Here is a 21,490-nt window from a genome sequence, read left to right on the forward strand (position 1 = left end):
AATAGCCAAGACATGGAAACAGCCTAAATGTTCATCAACAAATGACTGGATAAAGAAGTTGTGGTATATTTATATAATGGAATATTATTCAGCCATAAAAATGACAACATAATGCCATTTGCAGCAACATGGATGTCCCTGGAGAATGTCATTCTAAGTGAAGCCAGCCAGGAAGAGAAAGAAAAGTACCATATGAGATCACTCACATGTAGAATCTAAAAAAAAAAAAAAAGAAAAGAAAAAAGAACATAAGTACAAAACAGAAACAGACTCATAGACATAGAATACAAACTTGTGGTTGCCAAGGGGGCTGGGGGTGGGAAGGGACAGACTGGGAGGTCAAAATGTGTAGATACTAACAGGCATATGCAGAGTAGATAAACAAGATTATACTGTATAGCACAGGGAAATATATACAAGATCTTGTGGTAGCTCACAGTGAAAAAAAAAATGTGACAATGAATATATGTATGTTCATGTATAACTGAAAAATTGTGCTCTATACTGGAATTTGATACAACATTGTAAAATGACTATAACTCAATAAAAAATGTAAAAAAAAAGTAAATGGATGGAAAAAGATTTATCAGATGGATACTAATGAAAATTATGTTGATATAGCTGTGTTAATATATTAATACACATGTCACAAAAGCCTTGACATTGATACAGAGGGTTATTATTTATTAATAAAACTTCCAACCACCAGCAAGAGCTGAGAGTTAGGCAGGCAGGCACCCAGTCTTAGGGTCTTCTAGGCTAGTGTTCCTCAACCCTGAGCCTGCATCAGGACCACTTTCAGAGTTTGTTTAAATACAGATTTCTGTGCCCCATCCCTGGAGGCACAGGTTCAGTAGATCAGGGCTGAGGTTCAAGAACTTGCATTTCTAACATGTTCCTGGACAAGGCCAATGCTGCTGGTTCAGAGAAATATATTTGGAATAGTGAGTGCCCCATGCTTGGGTCAGTGAGAGAAAAAGTGAGATCAAGAATGACTTGGAAAACTCATTGGTAATGATACCTTTCACTGCGAATAGGGAACAAAGCAGCGAAGATGTTTTGCTTCATTTTGAATACAAGGAGTGTGAAGTTCTCCAAGTCATCCAGGTGCAGACATCTAATTGCTAGTTGCGTGTGGAAAGCTTAGAGCCCACTGAATAGGTCTGGGTTTCCAACATCTTACAGATGGCACTTGAAGTCAAGAGTGGATAACTCACTCAGAGAGAGTGGGAAATATGAGAATATAAGAAAGCCTAAGACACAAATCTAAGGAAAACCAGCATTTAAGAAACAGGCATAACAAGAAAGGAGTCTGAGAATGCCAAAGGAAACCCAAAAGTATAATTAAAGAGAGTCTAAAGAAAACAATGGACTTGTAATTCAAGATGGCAAACCAACCTTTGATGTTTATCTCCTTTCCTTCTAGATGTTTCATTAAACTTCGAGCAAAGCAATGAGAGTATGATAATCACACAAATATAAGAAGAGGAAAGGGGCCAAGAGAAAATAGTGCATTTCTGAAAGATAGAAAGTGGATGAAAGAGTAGTGACTTACGTATCCACTGAATGAATTTTTACTGAGGTGCTCAGGTGGAGATGTAAAGTTTGAATAAGAAAAAAGGCCCTTTCTCAAGGAACTTGTAGCAGGAATTTAATAATTTTCTGATTTTACATGTTGTAGTTTTTTCCTCCATTTTTTATTGAAATAAAAATATTCCTTTAATTTGAAATTGTTATTTTTTTTTATAATTGAAGGTGATTTAATCTATGTCCAAAGTTTGGGGACAGTGTTTGAAAAGGAAAAGAAGAATATTCATTTTAATAGTTGATTTTCATGTCTTTTTATTAGGTATGCAACTTGTACAGTTTCAGCTAAAATGCTGAAACTACTTTTGATATACAACAGATTTGCTTTTCTTTCTTAAATAGAATTGATTGGCAAAGAGTCGATTTTACTATGTAATATTTTTGTATTTTTTTTCAATTTAAGAAAAAAAATAAGATGATATGCAAACAAACAGGGAAAGCATTAGCATCCAAGAGTTTAGAAACATTAGTATCACTGGGAGAGCTTTTATTGATGCTGAGGCTCCAACCTTGGAAAATGTGATTTAATTAGCCTGGCCTGATGCCTGCACTGGGTCCCAGACATTAGTATTTTTAAAAAGCTCCCTGATGATTCTAATGTGTAGCCAGAGTTTAGAGCCACTAGTTTAGAGATAGAGTTATCTAGAAACAGGTTAACCAGCCAGGAGCTTTGCAAAACCCCCGGATGTCAGAACCCCAACACAGAGCCATGAAATTAGAATCTCTGAGGAAAAATTTTAAAACAGCTAGAGCTGAGAACCACACTAAGAAACTCAATTTTTTGTACAGCCAAAATTTTGTATCAATGGCTGCTTAAGTTCCATTTCTTTATCTTTGAGATATATATATATACACACACACACACCCGTATGTATTACTTTTGAGATATATTGTTTCAATTTCTACCTTTTCCCAGTCTTATTTTTCATACATACATACATACACACACACACATTTCCCACTCGCCTTCCCCCGTTTTATTTAATTGCAAGCCTTTTCAGATTACCTCAAATCCTTTTTGGAATACAGTTAGATATAAACAGAAAGAAATAAAACTACTACGACTATTTAGTTCTATGTCCAGAACATGCTTTCTCAACCTGAGCACTGACATTTCAGACCACTGAGGGATTCTTTGTTGTAGGGGACTATCCTGTGCTGTGAGATGTTCAGCAGCATCCCTGGCTTTTCCCCACTAGATGTCAGTAGCGTGTTCCTAGTTGTGACAACCAAAATTATCTCTCAACGTTGTCAAATGTCCTTTGTGGGGCAAAATCATCCCAGGTTGAGAACCACTGACTTAAAGATTAATTTCCAGTGTTTGGCTAAAAGAACAAAAAAATCAGCAAACACCAAATGCATAGAGCATTTATCATTATTAGTCCATATCGTTTGCTTCTTAATAGCAGCTCTCCTTTTAAGCCAATAAAGTGTTCATTTTTCTTCCACAGAAAATTTTGCTTTTTTGTTGAAACTATCAAAACTGAAGAATATTACCAAACAACTCTGAAACAGCCATTCCAGTTTTTGTGAACTGAAATCATACAGATTAAAACTACCCTATGCCAGTTGTATTTGTAACTGTATTTCATAACTGTATCTATATCTTTGTACCATATATATAGCCAAGTCAGAGTTTTCTAAATATTTAGTGGCAAGGATGCTTTCAGGAGAAGCAAAAAAATAAAGCATATCAATGATAGACCAAGTGTGGCCTCTTGGTGGCACTGTTTATTTTTACAAAAATGATACCTGAGTTCCAGAAGATGCAACACGATGCATTACACTTTTCAGAATATGTAGTTTAAATTCCATGAAATGAGCCATTTTCAAGAGGATGCAGTTTCCATGGAAAGATTGCTGTACTGTCACTCTCACAGGCTCTGATAGCTGTACCCCCACAATTTGTTGTAGGTCAGGTTGACACTTGAGTAAGTTTTGTAGGCTGGTGGCAGGGTGTAATTACCTAAACAAAAAGACACGGATACAGAATGTCATCCCTGCTAATGACCACAACATTTTCTTGCCCAGTAACCTGTAACAAAAAGCCACATAAACGATCAGGCTGCATTTAAGTGCAGCACTAAAGAAAAACTTGGTGGCACAAGAATTATTCCAGCCAATTGAGTGGAAATGACAGAGAATAATACAAAGTTATCTCTGCTAGGGAGATGTGTGTTTGGAATGTCACCAACGGACAGTGCGTGGAGAAGGCCACCCTTCCTTACAGGCACAGTGCAATCTGTGTAAGTACTTCCACTTCCTTCAGAACATCTCCAGATTCTACAACTCCTTTAGTGATTTGCTAAGGACACATTTAAAGAAATGTCACTTAAAGAGTGTCACTTATCATCTGCTATTTTGAGATTTTTTTCTTTTCCCAAAGTAACTATCCAACCATTTTTTTTATCTTATTCTTTCTTTTATTTTCTGTATTTTTCTAACACAGAAAAATTTGAAAGACAATTTCCTTATTTTTCCTTGGTTACACTCACAAAGCACACACAGTGACATACACACAAAATGATTTTGTTTTATTGACGTACTGTTTAATAAAGAAAAAAATTTTCTTTCCAATTTTAAGCTTTTGGGGGTGGATAAGTCCTTAATTCCTAAACTTCTTATTTATGAAAATAGAGCAAGAGGCATAGCCATAAAAGAGATTTTGGCTTTTGGTAGATGGACTCCAAACATACAAATAAAGTAGTTGCATGATTCCCATGGTACTGACACTGTTTTTTATATTGTACGTATTGCTTTTAGCACTGATGACTTGCATTGAAACATTCATGAACTTCTTTCTGGGATCAAAACCTGCATAGTGAGAGAGCTTGTCAAGAGTAGATTATATTATTCAATCTTTAATAAAAGTCATTCTCAACATTTATTTGGCACAAGAATTCCTCAAACACTCTTCGGACATTTTTCTTTCTTCTTAACATGTAGCAGTATTGCTAGGATAAGGAACCTGATTTTTGTGGTTGTTTAGTTCTACATAGCATTCCAGAATTAATTTAATTGTGAGCTTTTCATGATTTGCAATAAGATTAGCTCTTCCCTAAAGATCCCCCTTCTCCAGAAAAATGATGACATGCAAGTGAGATAAAGTGCAAAATTAACCCTTTAGAATTATGAAATAATTGAACTAAAAGAAATTTTAGTTGCTATGCAGCCTAATATCTTAATTGAATAGATGATAAGACTAAAATCCAGAGAAGTCTTCACCACAGGCAAAATTACGTTAACTGCTAGTGATAATGAAATTTTTGCTTTGAATTCCACTTGCATAGTATTACCACTGCTCATTCCGGATGACAGGAGAAGGCTGGCTTCTATGTTGTGGAGAATATCAAGATATTCTTATAATTGATGCCAAAAGTTTGGTTATTATTCACACTTTCACATCGTCTCAATCTCCTGATTGGATCAACTGCATGTGCATTGTTCATTCCATGAGAATTCAAGGTAATAGTTAGCTATTATCTAAGAGATTTTTTTTTGAGCTATTTGTTAAATTATTGGGCAAGAGTTCAGAATGCTTCTGTATGTTTATCTGTTGGTGGAGATAGCTCTCTAAGCCAGATCACGAAAAACTGGGAACAGCCATTCCAGTGGTTCAAAATATTGGGAAGTCAGCAAGAGTTCAAGATGAAGTGGGAAAAGGAGACTCTGCATTTCCATGACCCAGTTCTGCTTGATACATTTTAAGAGTGACAAGCAGGTGTTTGTTGTGGATTAGCAGGACTCTTGGCTTTGCCCTGCTGTATCTTCTGGACGTAGTAATGAAGAGAATTCAGTTTCTGTGATGAGTGACTTTTCAGTTTCTGTAAGGAGGGAAGGCGGGCTCCTTACTTATTTGTGAGATAGGAAGGTGCAATTAATATTGCCAGCATGATGGTTTGCAATGTGGTTCTGCTTTTAGTGGTCGTCTCCTTCTACATGGGAGTCACTCTGAAATTTTAGAACAGATTCAAAATGTGATCTAAGATGTTTATTTTTTATTAAAAAAAAAAACCTGGATATTTTCTACCTGCATAGTTCTGCATAACCCTTAGATGACTATGAAATAATCTTTAGAGAAATCAGTTAGAACGGTGGTTAGCTTATATGTGACCTTTGTTGTTTTTACAGAAGATTCTCTCTTGGTGGTGTCAGTAGCTGGGGAGCTCAAAGTATGGGATTTATCTTCATCCATCAACAGCATTCAGGTTGGCTCGTGAAACTACGCTTTATTCTCCAATTTCAAGCATATATATTGAACATTTTTAAATTATAAGGGTGTTACCTTCTCATTTTTAAAATTCCAAATGATGTAGAAAGTGCAAAATTTTTTCCTCCATGTATTTTTCTTATCTCTCTTCCAAGGGGTGGGCATTGGTAACAATTGGATGGTATCTTTCCAGACTTTTCTCTGTGTATATACAAATGTTTTTATCTACAACACCAACAAACACTAATTACGGTTTAATTTTAAAAAATCCATCATAGGATATATTTCTCTGTCCGTTACAACAGAAGACCCCCTTTCTTCTGGGTATGTGTGAGCTGTGGCTATTGTGGGGAGATTACAATGAATAACTGGGGGTAACATACACTTGGGGCCCAGTATATTCACCTGCTCCCTGGCATCAGGCTACAAGTCAAGGTGATGGACAAAACAATTGTCATAGTGATTGTGCTAGTGACAAAACTGTTTTGACTGCCCCATGCTCTGGAGCTATCTTTCAGAATTTCTTGGTTGGGAAAGCCTGGGAATTGTGTTGGCAATACTGACCCCAAGAAACACACACACAGCATCATTAGAAACTTGAGAACACAGTATTCTAGGTGTTCTGTGCTGTCCACTCTTTTGTTTTTTCAAAGCATTTTGTTTTTCTATTTTAACAATTAAGATAGTACAGGGATTTTAAAAAATTCTTTTACTTTTTTGTCTTATCTTTCTGCCACGTCTGAAAAGCAGTAACTCCTTCGTATCTTTACATTTTCAGTATTCTGCAGCATATTCCCCGACAGGATGTTTTGTTAGTTGCTTGTGTATAACAAATCCTTGAATTAGAATGGGTTTCCTCTTCACAGTTTCTTTTGCAAAGTAATTTCTTAGTTCAGAAAACTCAAAAGGAAAATGGGATACTTTTTAAAATAATAATGGTGTGATCTACTTCAGGTTTACAGGGGAGCAGTCTTCTCATACAATTTCATATAAATTACACAGAACTGTTACTAATAAAATGTTGTTACTCCTTTTGAAGGAAAAGAAAGACGTTTATGAAAAGGAATCCAAATTTCTCAACTGCCTGAACTGCCAGACAATACGATTTTGCACATATACAGAGAGACTTCTACTGGTGGTATTTTCTAAATGTTGGCAGGTACTCTGAAATAACATAATAAATACAAGGGATATACACATGTAATTTGATTTTTACCTCTAGTGCAATAATTATCAGAATATATTTTAACTATGATACAAACTCTTTATGCTATTAATACCACAGCAATGAATGACTTGTCTTTTCTGACTGACTTCTATCAGTTTTCCTCTCCCTGCATTTAGCAGTTTTGTATGCCAGGATATTGTATATATAAAGTATATACTAATTTTATTAATAACAAACCATAATAATAATGAGCATTTATCTCAGATTGTTTTAAAAAGTTGATACATGCACTTTAGAATTTAAAAGAAAACTAATATTTTTCACCTACATACATTGGTCTTATTTTTAGATTTTTTTTCTTTTCCTGTTTTATCACTATATTTATTTTTAGAGAATATGCATTCCTTTCTTGTGAATGTATTTACTAACTTCTCCAAGAAGAAAGAAAAGCTAAGTTACTATCACTTGATAGCATTCTTTTTTCCTTTAAAGTTTCATATACTTGGCTCAGTTAATAAACCTATATTGTCTTACTTAGAGGCTGATAATATATCTTTGAACAAAAATGTACAGTACATGATCTAACAAAAGATTTTTAGTGCATAAACTTTTTTGTGTGTGATAAATTTTCAAATGTTTAAGTTTGACTATCCATATGGAATTAATAAAATTACACAGAAAATTTGGGATTTTTGGTCTCTGTGCTTAATAGGCACATTCTGGAATGATACATCAGATAAAGTTTATCCACTGATACCTACCCTAGGTTAAATGTGAGAAAAGTAAGCACCGGTAAAATGTTATCTTGGTACATAAGTGCAGTGTGGCCTGTTATTAATAATATGTTGTTGCATCAACATTGTCATCTAAGCAGCCTTGATAACCATAATTTGTTTCATTTCCTTGGCAAACTAGATTGGAAGCTTTTGTTAACATGCATCATTAATTCCATATTTTAGGTTTACGATTATTGTGATTTTTCCCTTCTTTGGACTGAAGTTAGTGGGAGCAGGCAGTTGTTTGCTGGTGGAGAGGTGCTTGCTGCTCACAGAATCATCATCTGGACAGAAGATGGTCACAGTTATATCTATCAGCTGCTGAACAGGTGGGCTCAGATGGGAGCAGAATACAAAACATTCAGGTAGCAAATGAACTTTGGGAGGTTTATTATGGAAAAATCCCTGCACGCTGCCATGATCAAAAACCAGAACAAAACAACTTTGGCACCAGAAGATTTACTCTAGGCTTGGTAGGCTTCGGCCTTTGTATAAAACAGCAGGGGATGAAGGAATGAGATTAACCATGTATAACTTGTACAGCTGGTGCTGGGTTTTCAAAAAGTCACTTGTAATTATTAACCCAACAATTTCTAACTAGAGTTTAGAAACTTGAATGGTACCATCCGGCTTTTGAAAGCGGGAAAGGAAAAAAACAAATAAAAAACCCCAAAGTTCTAAACTTTGCTTTTTATTTTTCGCTACGCAGTGGGCTTTCAAAAGGCATATACCCTGCTGATGGAAGAGTGCTTAAAGAGACCATTTATCCTCATTTACTGTGCTCTACATCTGGGCAGGAAAATAAGGTAATGCAAGAAAAGAGTGACTGCCTCAAAGCTGTTTCACTCCGTTTCTCAGATAAGTGTTGCTTTGTCTGTAACAGAATCAGGCTTGAAAAAATTGAATTGAAGAATCACATCAAGTTGTTAATGATAAAATCAAATCTAATTGTTAATGGCTACTAAAGAGAACACTTTGCCTTTAAAAAATCTATTTTTTAAGTCTAATTAACTGAACAATACATATTTATTATAGAAAAATTATAAATGTTTAAAAAGAGAGGAATTAAAATTCCTAACTTTACCTCCATAAATATTCACTATAAATATTTTTTACTTTATGCAATTACTTATTTTAATTGGAAATTTTTCAAATATTTGAAAGGTTTGAGAATAGTACAGTGATCAGTCATATACCCTTTAGATTCACCAGTTGTCAACATTTGCCATATTAATTTCTTCTCTTTCTCTCTCTCTATATATGTACATACTCACACATTTTTTTCACTGACCCTTTTGATAGATGGTTTAATACAAAGTTATTAACATTTTGATGTATCTACTCCAATTTTTAAACTTTATCAAATGGTTTATATCCATTTTTTTCATTTCACTGTATATTGAGATCATTTTCACTTGTAGTTTGTTATTCCTCTGAATAAATTTTCTTGTTAAAACAAATATAATTATGATTTCTGGCAGCGAGTTGAGGATGTAATTGTGAGCTTTTACTTGATTGAACTGTATATTTGACACTCCATGAAGCCTGAAAATTTAAACAGTTATTTTATTTCAGTAGTGTCAACCAAAGTGTTTTTTTTAACCTGTTGGATAGAGTCATCAGTTAATTATCCAAAAAAGTATTTCATGGAGAATGGAGGAGTTCTGAATTATTGATGTGTCAACAATGAAGCATGTTACTTTTTACAGTGATGGCTTGCTTAATTACGCAGCATAGCTGTTGCAAATCCTATGGTTCAGTATTACCTCCTTAACGTATCTGTGAGGTTTTATTGCAAAAGCTTGATTATCAAGAAGCTGTCAACCAAAAATTAAAACTCCAAGTGCCACTGGGGCATAGGCAAACTTTAGAGTTACAGTACCAAACACTATTTCTAAAGTCATTTATGGGTGGCAGTAGAGCCCTGATTTGCTATTGATTGCCAAAGCGGTATTGTGACTTGCTCAGAAAGGCATTTTTAGCTATTTTTTTTAAAAAACACCTGCCCTTTCTTCCTTTTTAGCTCCTGAATGCATTTTTATAAAGCACAGTTTAACATAAAAGCTAAATATTAAGTAGTGTCCTTTAGGAGCTTCTCACCTACGACAAGTATCAATGCTATACATAACTATGAGGGGAAAGAACAATTACAATTAACTTTAAAAATACTGATCTTACGGGAAGCCATCTTGCTTGTTTCTCAAAATGTGAAGGCATAGATTTGTGAGTCTTCTATCAATACCATAATTCTTGTTGAGACAAGTACAGTTGTTTCTGTATCATAAAAGTGGGAAGTACTTGGAAGCCAGTGAAATACGAATAGAATAATCTGAAACTAAAAAAAGCTGTCTCCCCATCCTTAGATTCTTGCTTGCCCTTTATCCAGCTAATAAACCAATTCAAACTGTCAATATTCACTAAATACAAGACTTCTTAGTGTCTCCTGCAGTTACAAGGTAATGAAGGCATTTTGGTGGTAGGGAGGTGAGTTTGATAGATACAGTGAACTTAGAAAATCATGCTCTGTAAACGTTTTTTGGACTGACGCTGCAGAATTAAATCTCAGTGTTTGACAGTAACATATTCTCATGTGATGTCAGAAACCTACCTGCTGATGGAGTTACAGTAGCAAAAATGGGGACTCCTCCTTAATTCCAGTAGCTTCATGAGAGTCTCCTTAGCTTCAAATCATAGCTAATGATCACCAGAGCCTGGGGCATGAGTCCTGGATGCCAAGACGAGAAACTGGGCTTCCCAGGGCCCTAGCTGTGAAGTAAGACTGCAGTGCTGAGATGGGAGTCGATGGGATAGAAACAACCTGAGGGTTGGGCAGATAAGGAATTTGGGTGTGTGAACTAAGAGTAATGACAGCAATGATGATGGTAAAGTAACTTTTTTTGAGTCCTTAGTATTGTTAAACATACACACTGCCTCATTTACATGAGTTTTCACCATGACCCCATTTTGAAATTGATGTTCAGAGAGGTTAATTCACAGCATTTGAACTCAGGAAGTTTAACCCCAGAGTCTGGGAACAGACTTCAGAGTAAGTTCCCCACTTGTTTTGAGAATGGATAATAAGAATGGTTACTGTTTATTGAGTATGTACCAAATGCCTCATGCCATTCTAAACACCTTACCTTTATCAACTCATTAATCCTGACAGTAGTCCCATATAGTAGGTGCTTTCATTTATTAGCATTCTTTCACACTTAGGGAGAACAAGATACAGCAAGGTTAAGTAAACTGCCTAAATCAAGCAGTTGGCTTTTTTTTTTTTGCATGTAAATACAGATATACAGTATACTGCATATTTTTTTTAGTTTACGTATATGTACTAATTATTGTTTCTAAGAACAGATTAGATCTTTAGCTTTTTAAACTTACGTAGTTATCAAAGGAATAAAGACGTAGTTGGCTCTTCTAATAGAGTTAGTATGTGCTAAAACCAGGATTTGAATCCAGGCAGTTAGCCCAAGAGAATTCACTCTTGATGACTACTTAATTGCCTCTTGGAGGATGGGTCCTTCCTGTGATGAGTACAGGGTACTGTGATGAAAAAATTATGACTTTACACGGTAAGGAGCTGAGGGAGTTTTCAGGTGAAGAGTAGAGCAGAGAGGGAACTGCTGGAAAGGAGGAGGACTGAGGTGTCAAGGAGTGAGTGTAAGCAAGTTAGGAATGGGAATACAGAAGTGCAGGTGGAGGGGAAGACAGCAGCACGGGGATCGTGGGCTGGAGAGGCAGCACATGTCGCTGGGAGGGAGGAGCTGTGCAGCCCCCTACCTGAGCGCTGCCCAGCCTCTCTGGAACTTCACCCTCATAGCAGAGTCAGGAGAGAGTTGGACTGGTGAATTCTAAGGTCCCCAAAGGTTGAGAGAGTTTGAAAAGTCATTCTGACAACATCTTATCAACACATCTCTAACACACAAAAATGATGGCCCTGAGAACAGAAATATGAGATCCCAAAGTGCCTTCTGAATCTTAAAAAAAAAAAGAAGAAGAAAAATTCCAAGAACTCACTTCATTGGAACTGTTTTCTCTTCAATGCTCTTGTTTCTTGGGACAATAGAGGATTCCATATCTTGATTGCATGGTCTTGAGAATTAGCTTCTTATTCTCTTTCTTAGTTTACTTATCTCTGTAACAGAAATAGTAACAGTGTTTATTTACTTTGTAGCTTTGTTGTGAGCATTAAATGTAGCAATATTTTGGCCTTTAATTGTCTCTGAAGATACATGATAGAATTTTCCCTCTAAAATATCTAAGCCTGGACCTTCAAACACTTTCTTAGACTTCATTAATTCTAGCACTGGAACTTGGCTTTCTTTTCAGGGTGCTTTTTATTTATACATAAAGGAGGGCTTTTTTCTTGTTTTTCTAATCAATCATTTCAATTTCTCTATACAAGTGTGCCCAGAGAACATTTACTCTGCACTGAGGTCCTAGGGAGATTCGAGACTCATTCACTAGTGAAAGTGTGTCTTCCAGAGCTGTGGTGCCCAATATTTATATTCTGCCTCAGCAAAATTATGTCTTTATATACATAAATATATAATATATTTATATAAATTATAACATATATTCACTTATATTAATATCTCACACACACACACACACACACACACACACACATACATAAAACATAGGCTCATTTTTCTTTGTGACCATTTGGGAAATTTGAAATCAAGTATATTAAATCTGAAAAATGGTCAACAGAAAGTAGAAAGTGTATTAATACCACAAAATTACCATACAAATATGAGCTGTTGCTGTTTTAACTGACAGTTTGAACTGAAGGGATCATAAAGAAATCAGGCCTCCTTAGTGGACAGTAGAGCCTTGTCATCAAGATTTAGGCTCTTCATATTGGTCTAGAAAGGCTAAACATAATTCTTTCCATTTGTGTAGGGGTAACTCACTGTATTAAATATGTAAGGTCTTATCTACATGGGTTTGATTACAGAAACTAATAAAGTATTCTCTAAATTAAAAAAAAAAGACATGAGTTCTTGAGTCAAAATTACTGGACCTTACATCACCTTAGATAAATTAACCACTTCCTTCTCAGAGTATTCATCTGTAAAGTGAAGACAATGATAGTACCAACTTCTCAGGATTATCATGAGGACCATTTAACTAAATACACGCAAATCTCCTAACAGTATGTGTAATACATTCACAGAATATGTTCAATAAATGGTAGATATTCTTATTAATTCTCTGAAGTGTAGCTGATGACTTTGCTTCTTATTTTATAGAAACTTGTTTGTCTTGAGTGAGAGATTATTTCACTTAATTTACCTGAAAATTTTGAAACAGTCAGAAATAAATGGAAATAATTTAGTTCATCTATGAAATCTTGTTCCTCCATTTAAAAACAGTGGCTGCTGTTATTTGGAATTTGTTACAGATACTTTTTCTATACAAATGCTATTTTTTTTATTTGGACCAGAGCCTTCCCTTTGTTATGGGCTACATGAATGAAAGGAAAGAGCCTTTTTATAAGGTGCTTTTCTCTGGAGAAGTCTCAGGAAGAATTACTTTGTGGCACATCCCTGATGTCCCTGTATCCAAGTTTGATGGTTCTCCTAGAGGTAAGACAATTTATATTTCTAATCACATGTCTTCTGAGAACTACTTTATAATTAACCCAGTGTCTTTTTTTTTAAGTTGAGTAACATGAGGCTATAAAACAAGAAAAGTTCTCATGTACCACTATGCATTAGATGCCAACATAAAAGTAGGTATAAACATGATGCTTATAAGCAACAATGTGACCAATATAATTCAAATTAACATCAATTTAACATGAATGACATTTTACTGAATTGAAATGAATGTTGGCAATATGAGTATAGAACAGACTGACAGACCATATTCATATTTTGGGATTTTTCATGTCTGTGTCCTGTACCCTTTTTCAACCAAATTCTCTACTCAGATTATTAAAGCTGCTTGAAATTGTAAGCACAGATGTACACTTAGGCACTAAAACATTTGCCAGTTTGAATGATTAGATGATTTAGCATTTGCTTGTTTTAATTTTTCTTAGAATATAAAACAAAGTAAATATTATTGTGGAGAACTTTCAAATTCCTGAGACTGTGTATTCCAAACTGAGGAACCTCATCTTGCTCCTTTCCCCTTGTTCCAGAGTCGGTGAGGCATCTCTGTGAGTCACTGTCTGGGGCACAGCAGAAACACAGCCCCCAGTACTTGCACTCTAAGTACAAGTTTCCATTAGTTAACAAATTCACTGGTATAACTTTAAGTGTCCCTGTCCCAAATGTCTTTAAATGGTTCATAGTAGAGCTAGATTAATAAGAAATGAGTCAAGAAACAGACTTAGAACTGGGTACAGTGTGTGGGAAAGTTTCTTACAATTTTAAGAGTTAAAAAGCATACCATGCCCCCTGTGGAGGCCACTTGGTGGTGGCTCTGGGAATTGTCATGTCTGCCCTCCTTCCAGCAGCAGAACTAAGTATCTAGTCAACTTTCTTTATAATTAGAGCCATAAATGTCTGTGATAGCTCTTGGTGCTAGTTTTAAGGTTTGGGCTCAAGGTTTTCACAGTCACTGTGACATGTGTACTGCAAGGTCAGGGAGGCCCCTTCCTAGATAGGTAGATTGGCTTTAAGTTGCTCTGGGATGCCAAGCCTCTCATTTCCTGAGCCCACCTGCAGCCCAGTTCATGTGCTGGGGTGGCCAGCCATATCAAATGATAACCAGTGCTCTTGGTAGCTGCAGGTAGTTGCTTGGAGGCTTGGTATGATTTTTAAGTATTCATATCCTTGACATTTAAAGAAAAAAATGTCTTCCCTTTACCCCACACAACTAATAGACCCCTAGTCTTCCTTCTTCACATTCTCTATTCATTAAGGCAAACAGAGAACTCGTGAGATTGCTCTACCATTTTGCATCACTGCAGGAGTTTCTCCATTCTTTTCAGTTGACCGAAGTCTAAAATGAATGCACTCATACACATCTATTCTTCTGAGGCTCCCTGAAGAGGACCAATAAAATAGCATTTGGAGTGAAGAAAATGGGTGGCAGGAAAGCTTTTCTGCCTAAAGTCCACTATGTACCCCCACAGTATAGTGTTTTGATAATATTTTCTCTATCTATGATGAATTTATAAACCAAATTTTCCTTTTTCGTGTATTTTCCTTTTAGAGATACCAATAACTGCCACTTGGACCCTTCAAGATAATTTTGATAAGCATCATAGCATGTCACAAAGTATTACTGACCATTTCTCTGGGCTTAAAGATGGGACTGGAACTGCGGTAGTCACTTCGTCAGAGTATGTTCCAAGTCATGATAAACTAATATGTGGCTGTGAAGATGGGACAATTTTCATTACACAGGCTTTGAATGCTGCCAAAGCAGGACTTCTAGAAGGCAATTCTTTATTAAAAGGTCATTGAATTTTATTTGACCCTGTTTATTTATCTAAACTTCAACTGTAATAAGCTATACTAAGAAGATTGCTCAAGCTTAAAAAATTTTACGCATTTGCTAATAAATTCGTGCATGTTTTAATGTTAAAGTAAAACACACATGGGTTTTTTTTTAAAAAGTCAAATAGGTTATACAATGAGAAATACATTTCTCTCCTTCTTTGATCTCCAGAAATATCACCAAAGGCAACTGCTAATAAGTTTCTTTATATACTTTTTGAAATTTTCTATGCACATAAAAGCATATACTAACATAGCAGTATATATTCTTTTAATTATTTGTACAAATAGAACCACATTCTACACACTTTACTAAAATGTCCTTAAATCTTAATGAAATATTTTGGAGCACATTCTCTATGACTTCATTTTAAATGATTATTAATGGCCGTTTAAGTTTTTCTAATCTTTGGCTACTACAGACAATGCAGAATTAACTATCTTTGCACATATATATTGGGTATATCTATAGTATTAATTCCCAGAAGTAGAATTACTAGGTCAACGTTTATTTACGTACATTTTTAATTTTGAAAATATATCTAAAAATGTTCTCCAAAGAACATACATCCATATACATGTGTGTCCACTAACAGCTCATGAGATTGCCTTTTTCCTCCAAACTTGGCCAACTTTCTGTGCATTTTAACTTCTTAATTTTTGCCAGTCAGGAGAAAATAATATCATCCTGTTTAAATTTTTAATTTTTTGTTAAAGAAATGCAAATGTGTTATTTATCTTTGTGCGTTGCAACAGCGAATACCTATCAAAGACTATCATGCAGTAAGTTTTCTCATGTAATGGAAGGAGATATAGCAGGTGCTTGAGATTTGGGGTTGTACAGGTAAATTTGTATACCATTTTTTATTGTATAGATCCTACTAGGCTGCAAAGTCCTTAAGGACAGAGACCAAATCTCAATTAAAAAAAACAAAACAAAAACAAAACTTTGTTACATTGCCTACTGTTGTTCTCAATTACTTTGGCTACTTAACTAAATTTTCCTGACTTTTCAATGATTCAGTGATTAAAACAGAGGCATGAGTAGCAGTGAACAGAGGAGAGGTAGTGTGCTGATGTACATCTCAACGACTGCTGTTAAAAGCTAGTAAAAAAGCTTAAAACCTTAACATTTTTTATCTAGGCTTTTTTTATCTTATCCAAAACAAGCAGAAACCTACATTTGACCTGTAGCATCTGCATTAATATTCATCTAGGTTTGCTAGTCGATACGAAGTGAGGATGTATGTGCCTGATGGAGTAGAAGTACCTAATGATTCTTTAATAGAAGTAATAATGATTCACTGAAACTCGTTTTCAATGTGGATAAAGAGAGTTTGTGGTCTGTGGCCCTCCCCAGTTTTTTTTTTTTTTAGGTTTAGCTAATGATTTTTTAGGTTTAGCTAAGGAAGAAGCAGTATGGAAACTAGGTATCACTAAGCCTGTGTTCTAGAGTAGCTCTGCTATGAAAATACCCAGTTCCTACCAAGTGCCAGTGCTAAGAAATTATTGACATTATCTTACTATTCCACACAACAGTCTTATGTGAAGTAAATGCTATTATTACCCCAGTTTTTCAGATGCTGCTCCCTTAGAGGGAAAAAGCTAGTTGTCCATTGTGATACATCTAGTAAGTGACAGACCCAGAAAAACAAAGCCAGGTTTCTTTAACAGCAAAGCTAGGTTCTTAAATATTACGCTGTGTTTCTTCACACTTGGATTCAAGACACTTAACCTCTCTGAGCCTCAGATACTTTATCTGTAAAACAAAGCAGTGGAACTAGGTAATCTCTATCCTTTAAAGCAAAAATATTCTGTGAAACTTGGCTTTTCTTTTATACTAGACTTGGTCATGCTATTGTAAAGGACATCAGTAATGTTCTGAGACAAAATGTATGAATTGTTCACTTCTTGAGAACAGAGTTTGCTATTTCATGGCACTGGAATTGGCAACTTGTTAACATCCTTAAGAAATTAGTAGACTTTGAACAGCAGCTTTAGTGTTCTGTCAGAAGCATGACCTGGGTTATAATGAGGCACTTGCCTTTCGAGATAGTTCAAGGATTGTTCATTAATTTTCTTAGTCAACTGCCTACCTTTAGTTTTATGTAGTTTCCTTACATTAAAAATTTATAAAAGAAAATCTCAGGACTATTTCTTGAACAAAAGTCCCTTTTTCATTACTTGGTATTTGGTTTTCCAGGTTCCCTTCCTCACAAAGTTCTCAAAGGCCACCACCACAGTGTTACATCCTTGCTTTACCCACATGGTCTCTCTTCAAAATTAGACCAAAGTTGGCTGATATCTGGAGACCAGAACTCATGGGTCATCTTGTGGGACATCTTTACTGAAGGAATTCTGCATAAATTCTTTTTGCAAGCTGGTCCAGTAACACGTCTTTTGATGTCACCAGAGAATTTCAAAGTAAGTTAAGATAAAGAGTAAAACATAACACATACATTTAAGTTATATAACATAAAAGAATGTTTAAAAAATAAGGAAAAATAACTCATTTCCACAGAAAAGAAAAACATATACATAATATAATTGAATGATTTTTATGAATTATTTTCTAACCTCTTTATATGTATTTTATTATTATTATAATTTTAAAGCAAAGGTCCCATCAGTTCTTGGCTTTACAAAAGCCAGTTAATTCTCTGTAAGTACTTACCTTTTTCTTTTTTTGTCTTAGTTCTTATCAATTTTTAATGGAATAATTTTTTTTAAGAAGCAATAGACACTCAATGGAAAAACAATTCAAATATATAGGAATCATAAATTAGAATTAACTTTTGCCTTAAACAATTTACTTTTATAATAATATTGATAGTTACATTTTATTTTTTAAATAAATTTTTGTTTGCTCTTTCATTTATTTAACAAATAACAAGATTTAACAAACTTAAGAGCACCTAACTTGTGCCAAGCAAAAAGAAATACTTTCAGGTATAATTTTCTCATATAATGTCAACTTAAATTCAGCTTACATCAAGCTGATATCTTTGATAAAACATGAACTACCAAGGTTTGAGTTTCCTGAGTTTATAAGTTAGTTGATTGACTTGTAAAAATTATTTCTCCATAGTAATATTACAAAAAATCAGCTCCAAAGTAAAATCAGAGAAAACTTACACTGCATTTTTGTAGTAAGACAAAATGAAAGCAATATTTCAGCAACACAAATGATTAAATGAAACAGAGAAATAAAGTTAAATGACCCCCTAAAAAAATTCTGTGTGGTGATTTGGGATACCCTGATACGTCTTTTATTCCTGAAGCCCCACACACCCCACCCTTTTTTTTTAAAAAAGCATTTTTTTCCCCTTTAGCTCCAGGACAGTAATTCTAGTCAGTTTCACAACTGACCCCTTTTACTTCTGCTTCAGTTATGGATGATTTAATTCCAAAGATCAGGACACATTCAAAGAAAGCCAAATAAAAATTGAATTGATAGAAAGGGCATATGAGGCAACTCTTAGGCATCCAAGACAAACCACTACAGCAAGGACCTACAGTGCAACTTTTAAATTCAAAAACTAAGGTTACTCCTTACATCCACTACCCCAGAATGGTCTGCTTTTCTGTGGTTGCTCCTTTCTCTTGCTTCTTACTATGCCTTCTTTTAGCTTCACAATTTCAAATGCTTAGAAAAGAGAATCTGATGGACGTAATGTGGGTGGGTCTCTGGCGTGCTTCCACTCCTGGTCATAAGATCTGTATTCACATATTATATATATGTTCATGTGTTGTATGTTTGTGTGAGTTTATGTACATGAGTTTCCTGAAGTCCCTTGGACAGAAGCTGTGCGTGGGCAGGTTCACCAAGAGGTGGTAGTGAGGGTGGGGAGGGCAATGCCATCAACCCCATTCTACAAGTCCAGGCTCCCTATATATCATACCTGCCATTTTGTGATTTTTTTTCCTTCAGGATTTCTGAGGTCTCCTTAAAAAAATTTAAAAAAATTAACGTTCTCTCCAGTGCCCCACAGAAAGAGGTCAGTGATGGGCACTGGGAGATCATCAAGGGATCCCAGTTGATGCTTTTAACATAGCAGCCAGAAGTCTGGCTAAGCACCTTAGTGAAAACAGGAGCATCCACACAGCAAAGTGGTTGGAGGAGAAAAAAAGAGGGCAGGGGGAGCTTGCCACTCCCTGTCCTCACCACAGCCCACCTGCCCCACTGCTGGGCTGACTAATGCGTGGCCCTCATGGTGAGGCACAGAGCTGCGCTGTGAACTTCTCCCAGACTGGCCTCAGCAGCACCCAGCGAGAATGCTCTTTGTCCTAAACTATGCTCAAGGTAACTGCATGCTGACTTTCTTAAAAGGTATCTTAAGAATCTTTGTCCTGTGAGACTATTTTTGGCCCTTGTATCTTCGAAGCTGTACATTCAGTTGGAAGTATCTAATGCTTACCTCTTTTAGATTGTGTCTACACTGAGTTTCCTGTTTGGATTAGAATCTGTATAGCTCTGGGAACAGCACCAAATCACATTCTGAGGCTCTAAGTGGAAAATATTAGCTCATGATACCCTTGGGCCTAAGTTTGTGTCTACAAATAGCTTCTTTTTGTGGCAACAAATTAGTTCTGGGGTTTGTTTTATTCTGCATTATTTCCGATGTCTGCCTCCCTGCCTGAATCTGCTGAGTGATGGTCAAGTCCTTCGTTTATCTTATAAGTAGATCTGGCCTGGAATTCTCCTTTTTACTTGCATCTTTTGACCTTCCTAATAGGTCTCTGAATTTAAAATCTACTTGGTGTCTAAAGGTTCCTTGTGCAGTGGTATGTGGGGAGGTGCCGAACTGTCATTTTGTAAATGGGGTTTGAACAAAAATTTATGTTACTCAAGGAAAAATATCTGATTTAATTTTAAAGAAAGCATTTGAATATTTACTTACAAAGAATGCTGCTTGTTTTTTCCACAGCTACGAAGTAATCAGGTAATTTGCTGCGTGTGCAGTGACCATTCCGTGGCTCTCCTTCACCTTGAAGGGAGGAGGTGCCTCCTGAGTGCTCGGAAGCACCTTTTCCCTGTGAGGATGATAAAATGGCACCCGGTTGAGAACTTTCTAATTGTTGGATGTGCAGATGACTCTGTTTACATCTGGGAAATTGAAACAGGTAAATGGAAATTTTACCCCTTTTCATCCTTTCTGTATTTATACATCAAAGCATTTGGCTGCATGGAGAGTTTCAAAAAAAAAAAAAAGAGAAAAAAAGTAAAAGTCCCCTTGCTTTAACCTTCATTTGGGCTGCATTTAATGGCTTTGTTTGGAGGCACGTATGGAAAATAAACACAATGGCCCAAGTCAGATCCTGACCCCCTGATGATTAGCTGACAGAGCAGTGCACAGGAATGAGCCAGATATTTCTGGAAGCTATAAATAAAAACATAAGTTATCTACTTTAATTATTAACAAGAGAGAAATTTAGTGTCCTACTACTAGTCTCAAATTATCATTGAATTCTGCCTTCTTCAGCATCCTCGCCATCTCAGCAACATTTTGAGCTAATTGATGATCAGTAATAATGGAATATAATTAATTACAAATCTCCAAAAAGTTGAGTCAGGGAAATTGAAAACTGAGTGGTTCAACTGAATGTTTGATATCATATTATAGAGAATGTATAGGTTGAACTTTAAAAGTTTTCAAAAAAAAGTTTCACTATATAACTTAAGATCAAGAGTAACATATTTCAGGCAAATGCTGGTAACATATCAAATAAGGAGAGGTAATTAATGAATGTGAGTCAAGGGAGTGCACTGGAGAGTACATTTCACTGAAACCATTGCATGATGTGTATTGATTAATCAGTGGTGGTTTTATGTTGGGTGTTATTAACAGGCTGGATAGTTTATAATATTATAGTTTAGAGCCATACTTCACCAAAAATAATTGCTATTTTCTTTACAATGGGCTTTCGTATATTAATGATGATGGCATACAGAGGGTATCTAGAAGGTGCACGATAACATCACGGTAACATCACCTGACACCTGTGACGTGCTTTACAGCTCTGATGGGCTTTCATGCTCATTCCCCACTATGTTATCACAGCCTCTAGGGTGGGTAGAAGAGGTATCATAGCCCCCTGTATTGACGAGGAATTTGTAGCTCTGATTTGTAAATGTGTGAGATTACACAGCTAATAAGTGGTGAACCAAGATGAGGGCTCCCATTGTTCTTTGCACATATTCACACAATCAGGAGAGTTTAGGATTCTTAGGTAATCTATCAACTTGAGTAACAGTTGATTATAATGGATACGACAGGCTCTAAAG

General features: G+C 35.7%; 1 protein-coding gene across 2 annotated transcripts in view; it reads left to right on the forward strand.

Annotated features, from left to right (window-relative positions):
• The window catches only part of WDR72 (WD repeat domain 72), a 191,326-nt gene that overhangs the window by 25,235 nt on the left and 144,601 nt on the right, over window positions 1–21,490 (forward strand). Inside the window, exons 4-13 of one of the 2 annotated variants that reach the window (XM_072963917.1) lie at window positions 3,755–3,833; window positions 4,878–5,052; window positions 5,719–5,795; window positions 6,837–6,956; window positions 7,925–8,070; window positions 8,451–8,550; window positions 13,194–13,338; window positions 14,918–15,163; window positions 17,408–17,628; window positions 20,133–20,328. In XM_072963917.1, the coding sequence (XP_072820018.1) occupies window positions 3,755–3,833; window positions 4,878–5,052; window positions 5,719–5,795; window positions 6,837–6,956; window positions 7,925–8,070; window positions 8,451–8,550; window positions 13,194–13,338; window positions 14,918–15,163; window positions 17,408–17,628; window positions 20,133–20,328 (1,505 nt within the window). The remainder of the gene's footprint in view (window positions 1–3,754; window positions 3,834–4,877; window positions 5,053–5,718; window positions 5,796–6,836; window positions 6,957–7,924; window positions 8,071–8,450; window positions 8,551–13,193; window positions 13,339–14,917; window positions 15,164–17,407; window positions 17,629–20,132; window positions 20,329–21,490) is intronic. The other variant, XM_015245018.3, reaches the window with a different exon arrangement.

The sequence above is a fragment of the Vicugna pacos genome, chromosome 6, assembly GCF_048564905.1.
Source record: "Vicugna pacos chromosome 6, VicPac4, whole genome shotgun sequence".
Taxonomy (NCBI): Eukaryota; Metazoa; Chordata; class Mammalia; order Artiodactyla; family Camelidae; genus Vicugna; species Vicugna pacos.